This window comes from Lissotriton vulgaris, chromosome 2_1, assembly GCF_964263255.1.
Source record: "Lissotriton vulgaris chromosome 2_1, aLisVul1.2, whole genome shotgun sequence".
Lineage (NCBI taxonomy): Eukaryota > Metazoa > Chordata > Amphibia > Caudata > Salamandridae > Lissotriton > Lissotriton vulgaris.
Window position 1 is genome coordinate 1692798309 of NC_141687.1, and position 25364 is coordinate 1692823672.

Consider the following 25364-nt stretch of genomic DNA (forward strand, 5'->3'; position numbering starts at 1 on the left):
CTCCATGGCGCAAGTAATGAAAGATGCGTCCGGAATCCTAACGTATCTGCCTGCGTTAAAGTCAGGCATTGCTGCAGTCATGTCAAAACCATGACGCAACTCCAGCAATGCATGGTGCCACCCTATCCCTGTGGCACTGCCTCACCCTCATGCTTCATGTCGGCAAAAGGTACTGACGCAGAGCTGTTCATGAGGGGTGCCCGAATGTCTGCGCTGTTGGAGATCCATCGGTGGTGGTTGCGTGCTGCGGTGTCATCATTTGGAAGCCTTGGTGGGGTGTTGGTGCGGAGGAAGTTGACGAGATGCTCTTGGCTGACCTTGATCCAGCTGCGAGGGGGTGCGATGATGGCGGTGGCGTCCGGTGGGCAAGGTGAAGTTGTGATGTTACCAATGATGGTCTGTCCAGGAGAGTCCAGTATTGTGGCTGTAGTTGAAGTACCCGCTGGTGGAGGTGACGTGCTCGACCTTGTGTCCTGCTATGCGGCCTGTTGAGGTGACTTGCTGCTTGCGTCTGATGTCGGTGACCCTCCCCAGGAAGGGGTGGTGCTCTGATCACTGGGGTTGTCCAGGTGGAACTTGAGTTCACAGAGTTGGATGTCATCGGTGGATGGGAGATCCTGGGGTGCAATGAGGTCTACACTGGTATTTGAGAATGCGGGGCCATGGCCCGGGGGGCCTCCACATGAGGGTGCCGTAGAGGATCTTATTGGGCTTGGTCCGGATCTGGGAGTTGACGTGGTCCATGGTCACACTTGCCACATTAGAGTGCGTTGTCTGTCGGATTGTGCCTCTGTAGGTGACAGCAATGCCTCCTCCTTGATGGTCGGGGTGCTCCTTGCGGGTGATACTCCAGCCGTCAGTAATGGCAAAGACGATTTTCTGCATGGAACAGAGGCGCTGGCGTCGTAGTGGTGGAGTGTCCAAGAGGAATGCTCCTTGATGCTGAGCGAGGGCCAGGGCCAGACGGACGCAAATGACATAGCCTATTTGTTGCCTTTGGCACGGGAGACAACCACTACAATGCAGGCAGTACATTGTTAACAGCGCAACTCCGTCAACGTGGGGGCCTTAACATAGCATTTGATTACAATGCATTGTGAGGTCAGTAATGGGGTAATTTAAAGTTTCTCAGGTGTGTAAGGGTTTTGGGGTACAATTTGAAAATGTAAATTTTTCTTTGGGTAAAATATGAAAAATGGGGTGTTTGTTGGGGTAAAATATAAAAAATTGTGTTTTTCAGGGGTAAAATATGAAAATCAGGTGTTGGGGTAAAATATGAAACATGGGGTGTTTTTTAGGGTAAAATATGAAAAATGGGAGTGCATTTGTCTCAAATGTGATTTTTGTGTGTGTATTGGGGGCTCAAAAAAGGAATTCCATGATTGAGTTTGTGGTGCAAAGGTTAGTTTTGGTTTACACTCACTGAAGTGGGAACAGTGATCTTTATGTCTCCGCTATGCAGCACCCACTCTACTGTTGCAATGTGCCTAGTATTAGTATGCATTAGAATGGAATGCGAGGTGATGGCATGTGTCGCAACTATGTATGTGCCTTTGGCACACAAGTGGTACGCCCACTGTGCATGGGCGCACAGCGGCCACTATTGAGAAGTGCAGGGTGTGCTCGACAGCTGTGAGGTGGTAAACGCCGGAAATAACACTGGATGGGGCGTAGACGCTGGGATGTGTGTGTGTGAGCGTGTGTTGTTAAAAATTTATTGAGGAAGTCTTACCTCAAAGCTGTGTCCTGTGTCTTTGTAGCTCCTGCTTTCCTGTGTCTGCTTCCAGGAAAAGGAAGTAGGTATCCAGGCTTCCTCCCCCGAGTCAATCACAATTCTGCGTTGCAGCGGTGGGATTGGTAATCTGCAACGGAACAAGTCATGCGCCCAGGGGCCTGAGGGGGTAGCCATGTTCTCCATAAAGGATGTAATGCAGCCTGCATTGCGAACAGGGAAGTGTGCATGACTGCTTTGGATGGCCTGAGTGGGCCAACCAAACAGTCATTGTACACTTGAGTGGGCATGCCAATCTGCCCATACCCTGCTCTGTGTTTGGAGCTATCCTACACACCCTCCCACCCCTTTAGGATACATAGCATGATTACATCAGTTATTTATGCCTTCTTTTTAACTTGTGATCTGTTTTTTTGGCTTCTCGGAGCCCTCACTTCCCGCTACCTTGTCTCTGCTGCCCCTGTGCCTCCACACCCCTGTTCTTCCATCATTGCCCCTTCCAGCTGATCGTTCCTCTCCCCTCCTAAATGGCAGAGGCTGTGCGCAGGAGGCGTACCCATGCCAAGTCTGTCTGCGTCCGTCCCTGATATGATGGCGACCAGCGCCATGGACACTTGATCTCGAGCCAGCCCCTGCTACAGCTCAGCGACTCTCCACACACTCAACCACGGAAAACTCAGAGACCGGCATACAAGGAACAGACCTAGACTGGATCCAATCATTTCTCACATGAAGAGGCCAGAGGATCAGATTGCCACCTTTACTTTCCGATACCACGTAAATCACCTGCGGAGTCGCACAGGGGTCATCTCTGAGCCCAACCCTCTTCGACATCTAGATGGCCCCCTTCGCCGCCATCGTCCAACAACATGGTCTCAACATTGTATCCTATGCTGTTGACACCCAGCTCATCCTCTACCTCACCTAAGTCCCCACCATCGCCAGACTCAACTCCCAAAAAGGAATGCATGATGTCGATATCTGGATAACCAACAGCTGCCTGTAGCTCAATGTCGAGAAGACAGTTTTCCTCATCCTTGGAACCACCCCTTCAGCATGGGACAACAACTGGTGTCAGCCGCCCTTGGAAGCCCACCTACCCCCTCGGACTACGCCAAAAACCTCAGCATCGCACTCGACTCATCCCTCACCAAGAACCAACAGGTCAACACAGCCACCTCCAGCTGCTTCAATACCCTCTGCATCCTCTATAACACCTTCAAATGGGGCCCCCCGGAGTCAAGGAAGACAGTCACCCATGCACTCATCACCAGCAGACTGGACTAATGAAACTCATACTACACCAGCAGTTACAAGTCCCTACTCCGCAAACTTCAGACATTACAGAACACCGCCGCCAGACTCATGCTCGGCATCCCCCGGCATGAACACATCAGCCAGCGCCTATGTAGACTCCACTGGCTGCCCGTGGAGAAAAGAGTCACATTCAAAATCCTCACTCATGCTGACAAAGGCCTACACAACAATGGACCCAAATACCTCAACAACAGAATCAACTTCCACGTACATAAAAGAGACATCCGATCATCCAAACTCGCACTGGCTAAAACCCCGCACATCCACAGAGCCAGAGCAGGTGGCGAATCCTTCTGCCACATTGCATCCTAGACCTGGAATGAGCTGCCGGCAGACATCAGAAATGGCCCCTCCCTGAACACCTTCAGGAAGACCCTCAAGAACTGGCTCTTCAGCTAACAGTTCTGCGCCCTCTCAGCGCCTTGATACCCTCACAGGTGAGTAGCGCGCTTAAAATTCCCCTGATTGATTCATTGATTGAGTTATTATCATGTGATGATTTTTCCTCTTCTGCACTGCTTGAGGCGGTGGGGCAATGCTCTTCCACCATAGAAGTAGAGCTGCCACTGGGGGTGTGTCATCTACATGTGTTACAAAAGGGGGGTGGCAAAGAAGGGGGTGGTGATGGACGGAGCATCTGAACCAATCAAACACTCACACCCAGTCAACAGATCTGCGTTTAATCCATCACCGTTCTTTAGCCCACTCTGCCACCCCAGTTCAGACATGGCCATATGCAAATCAGTCTGACCCTGTGCCACATGGGAACAGTCCAGCCCGAACTGCCAAGCCATGCCTTCCCTGGAACGGAAACAAGCTTCCGAGGACAGGTTTCTGGCATTTCAGCCATCTTCTGCCCGGCTTGCTTGAATCCAGTGGCAAAGTGAGCAAGGGATTCACGTCTGAGCATACCCTGCCAACTTATGGCGAACAAAGCGGTACAAAAGGGGGTGGTGATGGTCGGAGCATCTGAACCAATCAAACACTCACACCCAGTCAACAGATCTGGGTTTAATCCATCACCGTTCTTTAGCCCACTCTGCCACCCCAGTTCAGACATGGCCATATGCAAATCAGTCTGACCCTGTGCCTCATGGGAACAGTCCAGCCCGAACTGCCAAGCCATGCCTTCCCTGGACCTGAACAAGCTTCCGAGGACCAGTTTCTGGCATTTCAGCCGTCTTCAGCCCGGCTTGCTTGAATCCAGTGGCAAAGTGAGCAAGGGACTCACGTCTGAGCATACCCTGCCAACCTATGGCGAACAAAGCGGTACAAAAGGGGGTGGTGATGTACGGAGCATCTGAACCAATCAAACACTCACACCCAGTCAACATATCTGGGTTTAATACATCAACGTTCTTTAGCCCACTCTGCCACCCCGGTTCAGACATGGCCATATGCAAATCAGTCTAACCCTATGCCTCATGGGAACAGTCCAGCCCGAACTGCCAAGCCATGCCTTCCCTGGACGGAAACAAGCTTCCGAGGATCGGTTTCTGGCATTTCATCCCTCTTCAGCCCGGCTTGCTTGAATCCAGGGGCAAAGTGTGTTAGGCATGAGCAACTCACCCCCGGCCCTCTTGAGCTACGCGCCCCACCTTCTCCTTACCTGGACACTGACAGCATGGCACAATCCACTGCACTCTCTCCAAATCTGTGACTCAGCCAGCAGTAGCCTCATCCAGGTTTGATTTGACTTGGCTGGGGACAGCAATCGCCACCTTGTACGCTGGTGGACCTCCCTTTGCAGTTGATGCAGCAGGGTCCCCATAGACGTGAAGACACAGCTCTCACGCCACACATGTTCACTGTAGCACAGGGGCCTCAACCGTATATGGCCAGCCCAACATCATCCGGCCAGTGATGCAGGGAGATGGCACACATCGTTGGTAATCACCTCCGTGCACTCCGGTGTAGTGGTGGATTGTAGTATGCGATGCGGACCTCACTACGGTGGTGCGCAGGAGCGCCTCTACCATTAACTGCTCTAAGGGTCGCAAGGCAGTCTTTTCACACAGGTCAGCTATGCGGCTCCATGTGACCTGCCAGACTTCACAACCAGGTACTGGCGATCGTCATGCATCAATGTCTCCCCCACGGCTCATCGACCCCACAGCTCCTCCACATCCCGCTCCAGACGCAGCTCCAGTGGAGAATCCAGGCTCAAGATTCAGGTCCAGTGGGGCACCCAGGCTCAAGATGCAGGTCCAGGGAGGCATTAGGCTCAAGACGCAGGTCCAGCGAGGCATCCAGACTCCAGACGCAGGTCCAGCCGGGAATCCAGGCTCCAGACGCAGGCCCAGGGAGGCATGCAGGCTCAAGACGCAGGTCCAGCGAGGCATCTAGGCTCCAGTCGCAGGTCCAGCAGGGCATCCAGGCTCCAGACGCAGGTCCAGTGAAGCATCCAGGTTCAAGACACAGGTCCAGCGGGCATCCAGGCTCCAGGCACAGGTCCAGAGAGGTATCCAGGCTCCAGACACAGGTCGAGGGAGGCATCCAGGCTCAAGACGCAGGTCCAGCGGGGCATCCAGGCTCTCATCCTGGACATCCTGGATGTTGGGTGGCTGAGGGGGTTGTTGATGTGTGCTGCACTTGGCCCTGGCTTCTCCAATCTGCATTACACTTTTATTTGGGGCAGCTTTTTATGGGAGGTGGACTGTAAGGCATTTTTTTAAGTTAGGGGGAAAAATCACTAATGTTGCGCTGCCTAACGTGCATTTTTTTATCACTAATGGGCTTCTCACTACTTTTTTTTAACGTTAGCCCGAGGATTTTTATCGCCGTCCTGCTAATTATATTGCCGGACATTTCATCCGGTAAGAGAAACTATCGCCTGTTAGCGGCTTGTTATTAATACGCCGCTAACACGGCGATAATTTCCCGCGGTAGACGACGATAAAAAAAGTCACGCTAACTGCAGTTAGCGATAGTTTTCGCCACTTCTTGATAATATCCCACTTGAGGGTGTCTACATTTGTTTGATTACTTATCAACCTAAAACTGGACGTGGTGTGTCACTTAACAGTAGTTCCTAAAATAAAAACGTAATAAAAATATTTTTCCTATGTCCACATATTATTAGAGGGAAAAGGTACGGTCTGAAATTCTCGTCTGCAGGAGCCACCCCAAAGGAAGGGCACTCTGGTGCGCTTCGTACATCTGGTGGTTAAAAAGAATATGGCACTGACTGGAGACCGAAATCACACAGACCATGTGACTACCTACCAGGCGCGCAACAACCATTGGACTCACTGGACTTCAGCCCCCCCGTCGTGTATGGCAGCCCGGGATGAGACAGATCCCGGGCACACACACAGCCGCACCCAAACGTTTCACAGGTCTTTAAAAGACCATTTGAATGTTAAATAGGCCTTGCAGTTGTTTCACCCCTTCTAGGAGCCCCTGCAGCTTCACTCTGCCTACTGATTAAAGGTTCAGCCCCCCCCCGAAATTATTTCCTATTCCCCCCCCCCCCCCGAAATTTCGCTCTAGTTGCGCCTCTACTACCTACACTCAGGTGTTTGATTTTACAATCATATATAAAACGAGAGAGGGACCCTTGGTAACCCAAAGGACTAGTGTTCAAACAGGTACATTTTTGCAAAAGCATCCTCTGGGAGAAATCTTTTTTATATCTCTGAACTTTAATTCACACTCCTGATCCAGATCACATACATTAGTATTCAATCATACCAACCCCATCCAAACCCTGGGTTCACTAAGTATTAGCACAACAACCTGTTGTAAGTGGGGTAATGGTTGGGATTTATTAAAACAATATGTTTTCTGAGCATTACATAATAAAAAAACATTTTATCAAGAAAATCACAAAAGGACAATACATTCAATAAACAAACTATTTGGTCCTGGTTAAATATACAACAAAATACAAAAGGATATATGTTATATGAGAGTTTAGAAAGAGAAAATGGGCTTTGTCATCGATTGCCACAATCAAAAATCAGAATTCTATCACATACACCTTGTTGCCTTGCACATCATATGCATCAAAGGTAATGTTCAGATCAATAGATTTGTGGCTACAATCAGAGCGTCTGACTGGACACTGAAATCGCACAGACCCTTTGACTACCTACACTCAGGTGTTTGATCCTACAATCATCCAGCGGCTGGCGAGAAGAATGGCTAATGAAAGTAATCTCTAGAATTTAGTTTACCCTGATTTATAATTATGCTGTGGCAGTTCAAACATCACACACATGAGACGGTTAATTCTCGTTAGTGACAAGGCCCGGGAAGGCAAAGCCGACCAGATAGGGACCTGCAGGAAACCCCTACAGGATGCAGGAACCCTGGAAGCACCACAGGCAAAGCCCACCAAAAGGATGAGCGGTGATTGGGCGCGTCTTTTGAAAACCACGAACCGCCCAATGGTAGAAGGATAGCGGGCGAATGAGGAGGTCAAAAGAGGGCACGGGCTTCCTTGACCACAACTCGAGGCATCCAGAACTCATCACTGCCAGAAGGCTACCGCCTCGGCATCCAAACTCATCACTGTCATAGGGCATCTGACAGACAAAGACTAGTCTGCGAAAAAACTTGATGATATTTCTGCAAACCCATTTGACCCCTACCCACAGCCCATCACAGCGCTGACCTTGTGAACCAACTTCAGCTGTGACAAAGTGCCACATATCAAAAAGAAAACCGAAACAGCGACTAAAAAACTCAAAATGAATGTGGAGTAATGTGGCTACCGTCTCGATATCCAAAAACTCATCACTGTCAGAAGGCATCTGACAGACAAAGACAATACTCTCTCTGGTTTGACCACAACTGACCATAACCTTCGAAGACCATCGTTTGGGTGGACTATCGCCTCGCGAGAAAACTTTGCCAGTAAGAATGGCCTTCAAGGACGCCCCTCCCTTTATCTGCCAGCTACCAGCGCTACCAGGAGACGGGATCAACATCTGCTGTCGGCCCACTTGAGAACCAACGGCCGTCTATCGTAGCGTCCAATGAGACGGTTACTTTCCGTTATTACATTATGGAGTGCACAGAGATGTTTTGGCACACTGTGTCCTTACATAAAACAAAGTTCAGGGTCGGATGGAAATATTTGCCTGGCGCTACCACTTCCATCACCAAACCCCAGTGGTGCAGTCTGACGTAAAGGCACAAGAGTTTAAATACCACAATATGATATATACGTCATATATCCAAACGGACTGCGTTTTATGATCCCAGGTATGCAATGTTGTATTAATAGTCTTTTCCAAAAGTTCAAATAAATTCATACGTTTCAGTAAATAACCTTTTCTCAAGGACAAGGCAACTTATGCGTATATATTAATATAGAGTTATACAAATTACAAGAATTTCTAGACTTCCTTATATAGTCATAAATAAATATTGTCACTTTCAGCGGCATAGTAACAAATAGAGCTCCTCATCATTAACTAGTCACCATTTTACTTCATCTCAATTTGAACATTCGCTTACTCCTCAAAAATTCCATCCCTCACTTACCCAAGTTAGAACCAAAGGGTTTCCCCAATTTAATGCACATTTTAATGTTCCCTCTGTAAAGAGTGGGGGATTTATTATCATTTGCAATTCACAATGAAATTATGGGAAATTACAATGTTTTTAAACAGACATATGGGACCTGGTTAGTAAGGGGCAGATTTACAATAACTGGCGCATCCCCAGGGATGCGCCTGTTATTGTGCGTCGCAGCTCCGCCACCCATGGTGCACCGCCTTTACAATGCGGCGCACCATGGGGCAAAAACGGCACAGATGCGTGACGCATCTGTGCCGTAAAGGTGACGCATTGCTGGAGTTGCGTCGCAAGCGCGACGCAGCTCCAGCAAGGCTCGGGGGTGCCATATCTGTCCAATGCTGCGTTAAGCCTTACGCCTGCTTCAAGCAGGCGCAGGGTTTTGATTCAGCATTGGCCTAAAAGTGAATGAGTGAAATCTTGTAGATTTCACTCAGCCACTTTTGCGAGGCGCACCTGCCCCGGAACACCCACCCTGCGTCGGAACGCCCACATGTGGCGCAGGGCTTTACAACGTGATGCATCTGCCTAGATGCGTCACGTTGTAAATAGGTCGCAGGGATGCGCCACGTTTATGCCTCTGTTGTGTGACGCAAACGTGGCACAAGTCCAACATAAATCTGCCCCTAGGTGTTTAAACAGCTTTTGGCAATAAAGCTAAATATGCTCGGTGTTTAAAAAAGAAAAATAACATTAAACTGGCTATTAATGCACGCTTGTTTCCTGCTGGTGTTGTGTACCCAGCTTGAAAGCACAAACGATCTTCGCATTTGCCACATGCAGTAGACCGGTTAATGGAGTGATGTTCTTTTTCCTCAGATAAGAGATGAACTTATAGACGTGTTTTTGGCCCATTCTTACAAGTAAAATGGATGCTGCCAGTGGGATGAAGGTCTAAAAACTTCCAGTGGCCAGGTTAAACGCCTACAGTGTTAGCAAAAGCAAACAGCCGTAGTGCTGGGGCACAAGGAGACTTCTCACAGCATAGGGCTCAGAGGAACGGAGTTCTTTTCCCAAAAATGGCGGGGATACTCCATCCACCCTCGACGTGGGCCATGTCTCTACCTTAAGCACATACAGAAGAACTGAGTATTTCACTGCTTGAGGCTATGAAGTGACCAGAGAGGATGCTGTTCTCATTTACATTTAAACCACCTAGAACCCAATTATATCAGTCACTTGTTTAAAAAAAGTTAGCAGGCAGATGAAAGGAATTTTTGAGTACCTGCTTAAACTTAAGCGAATATACAGGTTCCAAGCTCTTTGAGTCAGTTCGTCCCAAAAACGGAGGCGAGCTTCTTAACAAACCAACCCTCTTCCACACTGAGACCCTTCACGTGAAAAGCCACTGGTCCACTATTAGGAATAGGGCTCAGTCAGCCATATATCATGAAGAGTCAATATTACACTTAGATACATTCTCCCTAACTTTGGATAATTCCTGCCGGGGAATAAAGCCATGCTTGTTCCATGAGACTAGTATCAAATCTTGGATCCACTACAAATGCCCAAGGAATACGAGGTGAAACTATTAACCTATAATTGCCTCCAACATAAGAAGAATTGTAGCTAAGTTCCTTAGAAAACAAGGGTATTTTCTTTTCAAACAGACTGGATACTTGTGTTTGTTGCTATGGATTCTCTAAGTGTAGCCAGTAGTGGGGCCCTTTCTCACTGTGCCACAGGACACAAACTATACCTCACTGATGAGATCTAAGCAAGTAGTGACCGGTCTGAATGATCTTTTATTCCCTCTGGAAAGGACCTGGCCTAGCAGTTCACTCTAAACTGTTGCTATTGAACACTGATTTGCGTATTGCAGGGTTCTGACCAGAGTGGTAAAGAAATGATTATCTGGAATGTGGCCCCCAGTGATCACCAGTGGCGGAGATCATTTCAGGCATTCCATTGTTGCTGGTTCCTGTCTAACAGCAGCGACCGGCGCAGGTAAGGGAGAAGGCAACACATGACAAAATCAGTCAAATGAACCTATTCCGTCATCTGTCAACTCCCATCTCCTTTGGACCTTTATATCTTAACTTTTTACTCTCTCTTACCCTTTTATCCTGCTTCTTCCTTATCCGTTTTTTCAAATATTACTAGTGAGTTTCCTCTACAAGATAGAGAGAGGGCAATGTTAGTGATAAGTGATTATTTTCTTGTTACAGTACTTTCATTATAGTCACTCAAATGACCACGAAACAAGACCTCTAAACTAGGCAACTAACAGTCAGGGAGACACCTACAGAGCACATGTCAAATCAGGTCATGTTGGCGAGAAGATTAGGAAAACAACAGGACAAAACAGGGAACAGACTACAAAGACACGGGTCGGCATTATAAGCAGCTGGAAAACAATCACAAAGCGAGAAAATTCAGCCAAACCCCACTCGGAGGCCTGAAGTGTACAGACACAAGTCAAATCTGCAGTCCAGGCAGGGCCAACATTTGCAAAAGGATGGATGGGGAGAAATGCAACCAAGAAGACTGTCTCCAACGACAGGAGGAACATTACTGTCCTGGAGAGCCAAAGAATGGATCGGCATAGAACGGTAAGGTTGTTTTTTCAACCCTCCTCACCCCCGATCTCTGCTGGCCGCCATTGGAAGACAATGATATCATCCAAGCAGGCCACAACTTCTACGGTGTTCAGGACTCTCACCATGCATACCATGTTCTGTTGAAAGACAGTGGCGGCTGGTGACATTTGAAAGTGGTGAGGCAGAAACTGCTAATCGTACTGCACCATAGCGAGCGAGCGTAGTGAGCGAGCCCGAACCACCCAAGGAGGGTTCGGGGGGGATTTCCCCCTCAGAAAATTTTTGCAAAATAGTGGAAAAATGGTGCATTTCCAAGCAAATTTGAGAAAGCAGGAGAATTGTAGGCAGGGTAGAATTGGCACAGAAAATAGTTCAGCGAACCAAAATAAATGTAGCCGAAATAAATGTAGCCACCATTAGTGAATTAGACAACTACATGTGACCCATGTTTGCAAACGGTGGTGTTTGACCTTGTAATACATGCCCTATAAGTGTTTTGCAAGGTATGGAAGCCTACATGGATTGAGCTTGCTGCAGACAATGCTTGTTTTAATATCAGGTAAAGCAACAGTAAAATCCGTCCAAACAGAGCACAAAACAGGCACAAAAATAACCCCAAAATGTGCCCACACACTGACCTCTCAGGCCAGCCAGTGCCCAATAGGCCAATCCGAACCTGGATGTAGGGATGAGTTTATGCCCCTGATTTTCCTCTCACATTGTAGGGGGACAGGCACATGGCAGGGATTGGATTCATTCAGGAGAGTTAGGGGATGCATAGTTTGGAAGCCTTATGATTTGGAGGTACTAAGAGAAGGTGGCCCCAGCATCTTCCTCTACCACCTTTTCCCATATGGAAGAATTTCTCGCCCAGGAGATAAAAAGTAAAATTCTCCTAACATAGTAACACTGCTCGACAAAGGGGGGTGTAGCGGGAGTGCGAGGAGTAGAGATGGTGTGTGTCAGAAAGAACAATAAATGAGGGGTGTGGAGAGAGAAAGATCGGGGAAAGGGAGAGACACGAGAGAGAGTGTGAGAAATGGGGTTGCTGTGTGTACGACAGTAGGACAACTCGGTGCCATGGACAGTGGACTGTGTTTTTCAATTCATAAACTTTTTGTTTCTCCCTGAAGAAACTATACATTCACACTCATTTTGGGGGTGAACAATGCTTTTTTTCACTTTAGTTTGCTGTATAAACTCACAGTCTGTTGTGGGCAATGTGTTAGAATGAATCAGTCACTTCCCCATTACTGGTTTTGCATGCATGCTGCTCTATGGATTGCTGGCCGTTCTCCAGAAGAGAACAGATGCTACGAATGTGTGGTGTGGGAGGAAAACATATGCAAAGCCATACCCCTTTGGTGTAATTATTTTTGAAGACTGATGTGAATCATGTGACCCCTGCCATATTATGATTAATTAGTTCCAACAGCAATTATGCCTGCCTACATATGTGAAGGAACACTACAGGAACTAGATGGGTTATTATTCAGCCGCGGTTTGTTGAGGAAACGGTTGGCACCTTTGCTCCCTGTGTTTACACCTGGGGTCCTGCCAAGCCAGGATTTATTTGACGTGGGCCTTTAGAATGGTTCAGCATGCGAGTGGAGTGTGACAAGGGATTCCTGGTGTCAGATGGCCGTAAGCCAGAGATCGTCACACAATGTCACTGACTGTGCTATACTGACCGACTCCCTAATGATTGTTTCTTTGTTTTACCTACAGAAAATGGTTGTGGACTCGTGGGGCCACGGTCTGCTCAACCTCTCTTTTTATAGGCTGCTTTCAATTCTCTTTCGAGCTTCAGGGTCCGAGCCGGGCCCCGAGTCCTGTAATGGCTGCCGTGGCATTTTGTTGCTTCTTATTGTCAGTCGATCAAATCCCTCGGTACAGTGGGACCAGTTCCGCAGTACCCGAAAGGTCCAAGGAAGAAAACCTCATGAGGCCACATTGTTATGGTCCCATGGAACCTACAGTCCAGTGATGCCTACATTGTTATCCCCTTCAAGACCACCGTGAGAACCAATTTAAAAGCACATTGCTCAAAAGCAGCTAAATAGATTTACACCAAGTAGGCAAGTATGGGAATTAACATGGGAAATCAACGATTTGTCTTTACAGAGAATAAACTAGGATCTCTAAGCTCGGGTCAGTTAGTTTGCGTGGGGAAGCCGGCCTCGAATGCTGTAGCAATGTAGCTGTTGCTGCCTGGCTTCAAATTTTATTGTTTCTGAATGCGTTAGGCGGCGGCCACGTGTAGGCTGACACTGGAGGGGCCGGGGAGGGAAATAGCGGTAGAATGGAGCTGCAGCGCCGTCGACATCAGTACGTGACGTGTGCACTCCTAATATGAGGTCCGTCTTTCTTGAACTACTGTCTATGACCCAGTCATCATAATAACTGCGTCGTATAATGAAACAGATTGGTCATGATCATAACTTACGTGGGTGGGGGGACGCGGTCCGGTCGTGCTACTCGAGTCGATGTAGTCAGATCACACGACTACTGCTGCAGTGCACATGCACGCAAAGCAAAGCAGGCTGCTTAAGCAGGCCCGTCCAGGCAGCAGGCGGTCCGAGTCCACACACACACACGCAGTACTGGTGGTCACGACGAAGACTCAGTCCCACAACAATGAGTAGTCAACTGCTCCTCACCCAGTCACGCAACCACTGACTCTAGTCTCACTATGACTCAGTCATCACATGATCCTCGAGTCGACTACTTACTTCCACTTTCACTTATGGTGTTGTTGTCGTGACTGGGCATCTGGCATGATTCCAGCATGCGCAGTGACGAGGGAAAAATGGCCAATCACCGACGACAATGGCTCAGAGCAGCCAACACCCACGCGCTGCACCATCCTGCTGCAGCAGCCAATCCTGGCGCAGCGTTAGCAGCGTCACTGCGCCAGGATTGGCTAAGAGCAGACTGAAATCTGCCCATTTTGAGACCAGGGGCCCCAGGTCCATGCCTATATCCATAGTGGTAGAGGGGGGGAGGTCTAAAGTGTGCGCATGCGCGGGCCAGTCGAAATCTGGACAACTCCGGCCTTTTACATGCGCACTCGCAGTACAGTAACCCTCTGCCTGTGCGCTACCTGCCTGTCACTCTCTGCCGCAGCCCCGCCCCCCACGGGCCGGCCCACTTCCTTATGGATGCCCGATCTTGTCGGGCTTCTCCCGGGGTCTTAGTGCTCTCGGCGCTCCGATTTATTTTTTAATTGGAAATAAAAAAACGTATTTATTATAACATGTTGGCAGTGCGGTCGGCGGTCGTCCAGGCTAGTGGGGCAACGCCCCAACACCCCCAATGGACGCACCGCCACTGTATTGGAGTATGGAAGGGAGGGTTCTGAATACTTACTGCGGCAGCCTTTTAAACCTGCAGAAGCATAGTGAGAAGCTGAACAATGTCTACATGTTGTCAGTTTTATCCATTGGTATCCAGTATTACTTATGTCGAAATTAAGAACAGACAAACAATGAATGGATATAAGGCTACTAAGGGCATTAACATATTCTAACCATTGTTTACTATGTAGTAGATGTGGCTTTTGTGGTTTAACCCCTTCCATGCTCATGACGAGTTCAGCTCGTCATGCAGCACAGTGCTCGTGTGCTTATGACGAGCTCAGTTCGTCATGACCACACCCGTTTTTATTGCTGTCCAGCACAGCAGAGGAATCTCTCAAGCAGCGATGAGGTTAAATGGACACTGTACACGTGGTCTTTGATCTTCTTCTAGGTTATTAAAATTGATACAGCTTGTAGATTTCAAGACTCCTAGATTATCCATGCTCCTACCTCTGCATACTCTCATCATCAATATCTGGTGGTTCACAGTACCTCAACCTTCCACTGAAAGTGGAATTACACCACCAAGCTGACATGTTATTAGTAAAAACTGGAGCTAGCTACAAACACATATCTTGGGGGCACGTTTACATATTTACCTCTAGCGTCACCAAAGCGTCACTTTTTTTGATGCTCCGGTGGCACTGTGTGCTGGCCCATATTCATAAGACCACACAAAGCCATCATGCATGGCTTCTCAGAGCCTTGTAAATACGTCCACTCTTCATGCATCACTTTGCGTGTAAGGGGCGTGCAATGGGTATTGCTGTGGACGTTCAAATTCAACACCTATTGCTTGTGTATGCTGCCCCATATTTACAAGGATCTACGCCAGAAACTAATGCCGTAGTAAAGCTGGCGTTAGAGTGACGCCAGAGGAGAAATACTTTTATTTCTCTTTGTATTTTGCTCTTTCTATGTGTGCAGCACATATAGAAAGAGCAAATCACCTTTAATGATTGTTCATGTGCAGGAAGGCATCCCTTCCTGCACGTATTCATCTTTGCAACTCAGGAACCCTTGCACCATGACGCATAGGCGCTAAGCAGCCTTTTTAGCGCCGGCACAAGGAAAAACACAGGGTGCGTCAAATTTTTGTGAATATGGTAGTTAGAAACGGGGTAAAGTGTTGCGGAGTTGGTAGGCCAAACTCCAGGGCATTGTGTAAAGCATCTGTGCAGCACGCTCACAGGTGACACACCAGGCACACTACAAAATGAAACCACACCAAGTGATGTGAAAAAAACTTGTGTATTGTGAAATAAACACGTCAGAATGTAATCACAGTTGCATATACATTGTGCCAACCGGCACTGGTATTCATATACAGGGGGATTTATTTACATGGCAGGGCCAATCAGGCTGCTGCCAGAACCATCACCCGTTCAATTAGGATAAAGGTAAGTGTAAAGAATAAATGCAAAGTCCATCAGCTTTCGATGAGTAACAGCCAGTAGCTACAGGCTAGATCATGCACTTAGCATAAATCACGTTAGCATTGGCATAAACATGGAAGCGGAAATCACATTAGCACAGAACCATTAGGCCTAAACATAAAACCAGCCATGTAGGCACTAACACGGAAACATAGCGGCATTACAGCTAGATCCTTGGGCATACATCATATTATGCATCAAGTCCGGCATAACCATATTAACATTGAGGGAACAGCATTGCATGCAGCATCTCCGTAGTGAAAACACTAGGCCCAAAACCTACATTAGCATGAACACATTAGCTCAGGCCTGGAATGAAAACGTTAGGCCTAGAAACATATTAGTAAATGGCACCTTTTCCACAGGAACACCATAGGCCTAAAATCAACATTGCAATCCTGAAGGGAAAAGCATTAGGCATCATCCCAGGTACAAATTGCATTCTGCAACCATATTCAGATGGGGGCATAAACCATGAGCATAAGCACATGTGCATAACTATAGGCATAAGTACTTTGCATAGATTGCTTTAGGCATATACCAAGTAGGCCTTAGGCATAGAACCTTATGCAAGGCATCAATAAGCAGGAAACACATTAGAGCCTCATCAGCAGTGGCAAAGCCCTAAAACATCATGGCGTGAATACATGAGTGTTAGATCTGGGGGTCTCTAGTTGGCAATGGTATTCACATATGTCCAAATAGGGACCCTTACTTCTAAGTCAGAATAAGGGGATTAAACTCCTAAATAACCCCTGCTCACCCCCTTGGTAGCTTGGCACAAGCACACAGGCTTATCGCAGAGGCAGTGTGTTAAGCATTTGTGAATATACACAGTAATACAGTGATAACACTACAGATGGACACAACACAGGTTTGATAACAATAAGTATTCTTTATATAGGCTAAAACACAAGACCCCAAAGGACAATAATCCACAATACTACACTTAATATTGCTTAAAAGGTGATTAAAGTCTCTTAGTTCAAGTTGTTGGTAAATGCGACACAGTTCTGAACAAAGTACCTGGAAGCGTAACGCAAAGTGAACAAAAGGCTTGCAAAAGGGGAGATGCTTTGGTTCCGTGACCCGGGCCAACGGTTGCGTCCTGCCTCAGTGCTTGCGCAGAGAAGGGGACTCGTCGTGGGCCTAAACGGTGCGGAGGTGATGCGTAGATTCTTGGCCTGCGGGCCCGTTGTGGTATCCAAGATGGCACCTTGATGCGATGCGATGATCCGGTTGCGATGCGAGAAAATTGCGCCCTTGATAAGGCGAAGCGATGACGATGCGAGGACACCCTGGCGGCCTTGCGACAACTCTGTACTTTGGAGCCGTGACAGGCCCTGCGACACGATTCTCTGGTGATGCACTGGTGACTCTTACAATGGCGTCACGCTCCTCCGGTGATGCGACAGCAGACAGCTTTGATGAACACAAGCTTCCAGGGAGATGCGGCGAAGGCTCGCTTTTCTGGCGTTGCGACGATTTCAGCTGCAGCGGCAGGCAAGTGTCTGGAGTCAGAATTCCCAGCAAGGAAATTCAGGAGGGAGCTGGAGGTGAAGTCTTTTGTCCCTGAGACTTCAGCAGTAGTCAAGCACAGTTCAAGCCCTTGGAGAATATTATGTAGATGAAAGTCCTTACAAAGTTCCTTCTCCTTTCCCTCGGCATGGAAGTAACCACTGCAGTCCAACCCAGCAAACAGCACACTGGCAGAGGGGCAGTCCAAACTCCTGCAGCTTCCTTGGTTCTTCTCCTTGGCAGAAAGGTTTCTTATTCCAGAAGTGATCTAATTTCTTGGGATCAGGGTCCCAATGTTTATACCCCAAAATCCTTTGTTCTCCGGAGGCAGAGAGGCCTCTGCCCAGTCAAAACCAGTTCCTGAGCACTTTGTTTACATGACTCTCTTCTTCCTTTCACTGTGCAGGGCAGAGACATCAGCCGCCCCACAGGAGGTGGAGCCGGCACAGGGGAGGGAAGATACAGGTCTGGAGGGTTGACATGATTCCTCCTCTCCTTTCACAGTGCAGGGCAGAGACATCAGACAAGCCACAGGGGGTGGAGCCAGCATTGTAGAGGGAATGCCCAGCCCTATTCAGGTCCCAGGTGCAACTCCTCCCTCCCATCTAGGTGCAGATCTCTCTATTCACCACTGGGCTGCCCCATCCTGTCTCCTGGAATCCCCCAGCCCTGTCACACACAAACCCAGACAAGGAATACACAACCCAGCAGAGGCAGGCTCAAATGGCTAGGCAAGCAAATACCTGCTTTCTAAAAGTGGTATTTGCAAACACAGAATATCGAAATCAACTTTACTAAAAGATGTATTTTATTATTCTGAGTTCAGGCATACTAAATTTTAATTTCTACCATGTTCCCTGAGTCAGTTAGGATTATAAGAATGTAATAATCTAACTGCCTATTCTAAACTATGAGAACAGGTAGTCTTCAATAGTAAAAAAAGAAAATGGCTGTAATTCACTATTATAACATGCTACACACATCAGAGCAGGTCCTACCTTATACTTACAATGCACCCTGACCTTAGGCCTACCATAGGTGTCTAATATGAAGCAAAAGGAAGGTTTACCTTTAACATAACTCCTTTGCACAACATTTCTGATTAAAATGCTCATTCTGCTGATAAAGAAATATCTTTTTTTTTAAAAAGGATTCTGCCAACATCATTTGCGGAGACTCTCTGGGAACTTCTTTCCCCCGGATCGCTCAGAGGAGATCATTAAAACTAGATGGTTTTCTTTGCCTCAAACAGAGGCGCATTACTTGATTATCTCTTGCCCAGAAGCACCTGCTCTATGTGGGTGTCATCTGTGACTGAATAATCCTGCTTTTTCTGATAAACTGCTGCAGCACTTTTCAATCCTAATTACACAAACAGCCCCTCCCTTCCACTGTTTGCTCCTCTTGACTCAGGGCATGTTCTTGCTGGTCTTTGCAATGCTGGTGGTCATTATCCAGTAGCTAACCCCACATTGTCAAGCGCTTTGGAGATTTAAATGTTTCACAACTCTTTGATTAGTCCCAAATCGGGCAGTTACTTTTCCCCGTGTAGGGTAATAGCTCTCTTTCAAGGTGCAGTGCATGTATGCAGTGCAAAAGATAGTAGACAACATGGCTTAGTGTTCCTGAAGTCTTTGCTGTCTCTAGTTATGCGATAAGAGTTCAGACGATTCTCTGCTCTGGCCCTAAAAATCTATAGGTATCTGACACATAATCAGGGCCGGACTGGGAACCAAAACCGGCCCTGGCAAAGTGCTCGGCCGGCCCCCCCTCCCCACCTCCCGGGGGGAGGGGGGGAAGCCGCGCTCTCTGCCAGGGCCAGTTTTCGGCCGATTTTGTTACAGGGCCGTTTTTCAGCTAGGCTGCAAAAACGGCCCTGTAACAAAAACGGCCCCCAGGTGCCCCAAACCGGCCCCCACCCCTGCGGCCCACCGGGGGATTGCCCGGTGCCTGCAACGGCCAGTCCGGGCCTGCACATAATAATCACCCTCTCCCCACTCTACTTCTAAAGTCCTTATGTTAACTTTTGCTAATTTCTCTGTGAATTGGTTGTAGGTTTCCAACCGCCAACATGATGGTAAACCTGCAGTGAAAATATTCTTCAATAAAAAAGCTGAATTAAGAGTAATCCAGTCTTCCATGTTTTGGGACATTTGGAGAGGCTCTTTAGGAAGGCCTCTGCTTCTTGGTTATTTGTAGTACTTCCGTTTTGATGAGCTTGGGTTTCAGCCTCAATGTAACTGTATCCAACTTGTCCCCAGAAGAAAAGAGCCGTTTTAGTCCTTGACCTGTTTGCTCCAAAGGGTGTGGGAGGGCTCATTTCAGGCACCTTGTAAAAGTTGTGCCCTCTATCCACATCCACTCAATCAGCAGGAGGGCTCTCACTAGCCACACGCATCCACACCACATAGAGGTTGGTGTGGAGACCACCTCTCTGGTCAATCATGTTCCTACTGTGCAAAATGTGACCTGCCCCTGCAGTAGTGAATATAAACCATTCCGCTGGTTGAGGGTGGTAGCAAGTGTTGTGCAAACTATTGTTACAAAAAAACTATGCGTATTGCATACTTCTGCATCATAGCAGACGCGGCGGGTCTTGAGTTCATGTGCCATTGTGATTTGATTTTCAATGTCTGCCAGGAGGGCCCTTCACAACGCTTAATTTAAACCTTTCTACTAACAACCTAGCCAAGATGTAGGACAATACAATAACTCATTGACTGATATTGTTGAGTGATACCATTATTGCATGTGCTTCAGTATGTGAACTGTTTTATTAATTTTATAGAGCTGTAACTCATCTCTCTCTCTCTCTCTCTCTCTCTCTCTCTCTCTCTCTCTCTCTCTCTCACTCTTTCTCTCTCTCTATCTCTCTCTCTCTAGGAGCGGTGACATGCGCTGGTAAGTCCCTCTTTTTATCATATGCATGATGTGCCGGGGAATGGGATTTGGTTTGTACTGACAATGTATACTTTGCACCGTCCATTAACTCTTCTGCTGATGGTGTGAAAGGACGACCTGTGGGGTTTGTAGAGGTAAAAGTGGCGGATGTAGAAGGTGTGTTGTTATTGGAGACGGAGCGAGACAAGGACCCCCAAGAGGCAGCTGCAGCTTGACAAAAGGCTAGGTCATTCATAACTTGTGCTCCCGGTTTTATGGTATTTATCTTTTTAACATTTCTGTTTGTATTTATCCATATTTATTTTTATGTTATTTTATCTGTATATATCTGTATTTATTTTTGTCGCAAGCACAAAAGGACGTTGCAGCTAGTATTTTTACACATTTATTTAAATGTATAGTGCACACAGGTGTTATATGTTTAGCTATATGTAGATATGCACCAAATTAAGTAAACAAAATACATTCATCTAAAAACTTAGCCACAGAGATTACTTGCAGTATTATCGAGCTGCTGCTGTGTTACAATATTGAAATCACTGTCACGAGGCATGATTATTAATTGTAAGCACATTTAGAATTTAGACGAGTGCCCCTGTGCACTTTCAGTGACCTGAAATTAGCCCCCCCTTAAAATTTGTATAAGCCTCACCCCTCACCCCTGAAATTTGGCTCTAGTTGCGCCTCTGCCAACTACGGTGGCCTGCAGAGGACACAACGTGACTCAGTTTCGCCTCCGGATTCTTTTGTTACTGGCACACGAGTGTGTAAATCACCTGCACTCTGGGGCACAGAGCACTCACACAACATGTGTTCCCACTTTGGCCAAGATTAGATGTGCTGAAAGGCACTTTCAATTGATCACCTTCACGTTTGGCACCGTCAGTTTTGTCTCTGCGTTCAGAAAACAACGGCTGAACATTCAGAAGGCGAGGGGTCTGTCACTAGTGCAAAGGCCCCTTGAGCCAGGCAGAGGGGCCCCTCATATCAGCAGCTTCAACCTCTGCACCCATGAACCCAAGAAGGCACATTTACGTAACTTTAATGTCATTTAAACCCTGAATTAGGAGAGACATGTAATTGTGTGCACCACTGCTCACTACTGGCATCAGTGAAAGTGTGCAATGCAGGCAGCAAACACGTGTGCCTGTCAGCACTGAGCTTCCAGAGACAGTGCTGCTGTAAGGCCCAACAAGGCAGCTGCCCGGCGTGTTATTAGGTGGGTAGCAGTATATTGCCCCTGGAGCCACCAGCCATGATCGTAGGGCACAGGCTTTGCCCCAGTGAAATAGGCGTTATTCTTCAAGGCTGCCGGCCACAGACCTGGGCACCTCATTTTTGGGTGAGGTGCTGCAAGACGTGCACCTGCCCATGGGGGCACAAAGGGGTACTCTCAATAAAATACACTGCAGCAACGCACTGAGTGTATGTGCAAGATCAGGTGTGGATCACTAGGTCTTGGAGTGTGCACACACCTCGCTGCCTCTCTTTAGGGTGAAGTGCTGAAAGGGACAGGGGCGCAACGCCCATTGGGCTCAAAAGGCTTCAGTACCCCCCTATGCCCCCCCACCCCCCCCTTCGTGTGTCAGCCCGGGCTGAGGCAGCTTCCTGGGAGCACACTCACACATGAGCTTATCACAGCCGCACCTGAGTACTTCACAAGTCATTAAAAGACCATTTACATGTGAACTAGGCACCTACCAGAGATTAATGGCCCAGCAGGTGTTAATGTTGGCAGGCATACACTGCAATCAGGAAGAGGGGCGTGGCAGCCAACCCTGGGCTAGAGCACAGATTGCCAAACAATTCTCGGAATCCGAGAATCCGATTTGTTGTATTTTTCCGCTTCTATTTATAAATACAGATGGAAGAAAAATATTTTTACGTCAGTATTTATATGTAAAAATGAGTTTAAACGGAAAACCAGGAGGCTTATTCGTAACACATTACACCAAGAGGGGTGTGGCCAGGAAACGCAGAAAAGGAAAGTTTTGCATCCTGTAACATAAGTAGGCGCTAGTAGCCCAGTAGAGTTCAGAAGTACCTTTATTCAGTAGCTGGTACAAATACATCAAGATGGTATACAAGTACATCAGATAGGTAGTCCAGGTAGACAGGTGATGGTGATGTAGGTCAGCCTGGTAGTCAGCCTTTAGTCCAGAGCAACAGCAGACCCACCAGGAGCAGCCTGCCTGCTGCTCAGCCCATTTCTAACTGTCATTAGAATGTATGAAGTTAGGCCTCAATGGCCATGGCAGAGGGTTTTTCCTTTATTTTACTTATGGACGCAGGTGTGTTTAGGTAGCACCACTTCACTGTGCTCAATAGCGGGCTGGGGGTATGCGGTGCTCCCCTGCCCAAGATCTTTGGGTGTTTTTACAGTTTTTCACAAACAGTTCATTGCCCAAATACTGGGTGCAGGTATTTAGTGCCACTCGCACCATGCCCAAAGATGGGGTGGAATTATATATTCCCCTCATCCGTGAATTGGCTGTCTTTCACCTTTATGTTTTTTTCATGTAGGCGAAGGAGGTCCAGGACTGAACACACATGTTGCACTGCGCTATTTGCAAAAATGCAAATAGAACACCAGGATAGCTGTCAGCTACCTGGGTGCTTAAGTTGTATCATTTATTTTTTAAACAAACGCGAAATCCCTGTTTGCTTTGAAGTCCCCCCCCCCCCCCGGAAGAATGGTAGCAGCAGTCAAAACTCAGAGCTTTAAAATAATAAACAAGCCCCTACTCTTAGCCAAGGAGAGGATACCAGGAGCAAATACAGTTTTGTCACTGGGAAAAGCTGGGAAATGGGTTGAAATAGCAATCTCTTTTAGACCTTAGACAAGGGTGGATTGTCTCAAGCCGCTGTGGCACCTTTCAGCGGTCCAAGGGTAAACGTAACAGTCACGCTCAGACCTCTAGACAAGATATGTTGGGGAGCTGGTTACATTTCTAACCACTGCCTTCTCCTTAGGCAAGGTCAAGGAGTTCTTTCCTCTTCCCACCCTGGCCTTATCTTAGGTTCAAGAAGGGTTAGCTCCGATCGCTCCATTGATTAACAGCTGTGTTTCACCGCACAGCTGCACTGCTTCCTTAGTGTTGGTTCATTCTACCAATCTTGTAAGGACCAGGAAGGTTGTTATGCCTCTCATCTTCATTAAAGGTACACAAGCTATTTTTAAGCTCTACCGAGCCCTAAGGTCTTTGGGAATACATATATAGGGGTCCCAGGGAGAGAGCGTAACATAAGAGTACGCAAAATACTTAATCAAAACATTGCAAAAATGTAGAATTCATCATATTTAACAAAGCCAACACTGTCATTGAATCACAATGTGCTATTCATTCAATTCAAAAAAAGATTTAGCATAAAAACATTAAAGCCCCAAGCACAGAGAAAAGGGGAAAGAGGTGTAGAGTGTGGGATGAGAAAAAGTAAAGTGATTTAAAGAAGGAAAAACTAAGTTACATATTCAATACAAAACATTCATTATAAATTATGAAAGGCTATAACTTATTCAAGCCAATGTTATAATGAAACAAATATGCAAATCATTCTACGGTCACAGTCATAAGTAATTCAATCTTGGATAGTGCCGGATAAGGGGATAGGTAGAGCCGTCGACATTTCGACCCCTACATGGGAGGTTGACTTGAGCCCTTGAGACGGGGTCTTCATCAGGACAAGAGGTATTGTAGTGGGGCAAGACAATTCATGGGTGTTCGGGCCAGCTGGCACCGAATATCAGGAATCTGAAGGACCACCTTCCGTGGAGTCAGAAGTTATTGGGTTTTTTGAAAACAAGCCGAATGTTTCTTTTTCCCTTAAGGCTAAAGTGGGTCCTTCCTTATTGAGGGACTGGTGGGGTGAGATGAACACCCTAAATCGCTGATGAATCAGGCGGTCAACGTAGGTACGGTTAACAATTGGGTGGCCCTTCGCGGTGAGAACTCGTCCGCGTTTTTCGAATCCCTGCAAGTGACAAGCGTAGCCGCAGCCACGGTTTCTCGCTACAAAACTCTTCGCTACGTGTTCATCTCACCCCACCAGTTCCTCAATAAGGAAGGACCCACTTTAGCCTTAAGGGAAAAAGAAACATTCGGCTTGTTTTCAAAAAACCCATTAACTTCTGACTACACGGAAGGTGGTCCTTCAGATTCCTGATATTCGGCGCCGGCTGGCCCGAACACCCATGAATTGTCTTGCCCCACTACAATACCTCTTGTCCTGATGAAGACCCCGTCTTAAGAGCTCAAGTCAACCTCCCATGTAGGGGTCGAAACGTCGACGGCTCTACCTATCCCATCATCCGGCACTATCCAAGATTGAATTACTTATGACTGTGACCGTAGAATGATTTGCATATTTGTTTCATTATAACATTGGCTTGAATAAGTTATAGCCTTTCATAATTTATAATGAATGTTTTGTATTGAATATGTAACTTAGTTTTTCCTTCTTTAAATCACTTTACTTTTTCTCATCCCACACTCTACACCTCTTTCCCCTTTTCTCTGTGCTTGGGGCTTTAATGTTTTTATGCAAAAAATGTTTGAATTGAATGAAAAGCACATTGTGATTCAATGACAGTGTTGGCTTTATTAAATATGATGAATTCTACATTTTTGCAATGTTTTGATTAAGTATTTTGCGTACTCTTATGTTACGCTCTCTCCCTGGGACCCCTATATATGTATTGCCTAGCACCCAGGTCCCAGTGACTTTTTGGGTAAAACCCCCCTCTGGTAACACTAAGGTCTTTGGGGGCATTGGGGGGGAAGGTGTTTATGCCTAATATCCAATATTTGCCCACAAATAAGGGAAGAGGCGTTTGATTTTTCATTCTGCTTGGCCTAAGAGAGTGATGTCATTTGTGCCCACCTTTGCTCAAAGATGGGCACAAATCTCCGGCCATGCCCAAAGGTGGCTGGGTAGTTTGTGCATTACATTTTATCATATACAAAAGAAACAATTGATGGACGGAATGCTGGACAATGCAAACATTCACCCCAAGTCACGAGGATCTGAGTTAAAT

The 25364-nt window shown here is 47.2% G+C and overlaps 1 protein-coding gene across 1 annotated transcript in view; it reads left to right on the plus strand.

Moving 5' to 3' along the window:
* The window catches only part of LOC147733115 (uromodulin-like), a 257692-nt gene that overhangs the window by 9462 nt on the left and 222866 nt on the right, over positions 1-25364 (plus strand). Inside the window, exon 2 of the mRNA XM_086957661.1 lies at positions 20312-20329. Coding sequence (XP_086813787.1) covers positions 20312-20329 — 18 coding nt within the window. The remainder of the gene's footprint in view (positions 1-20311; positions 20330-25364) is intronic.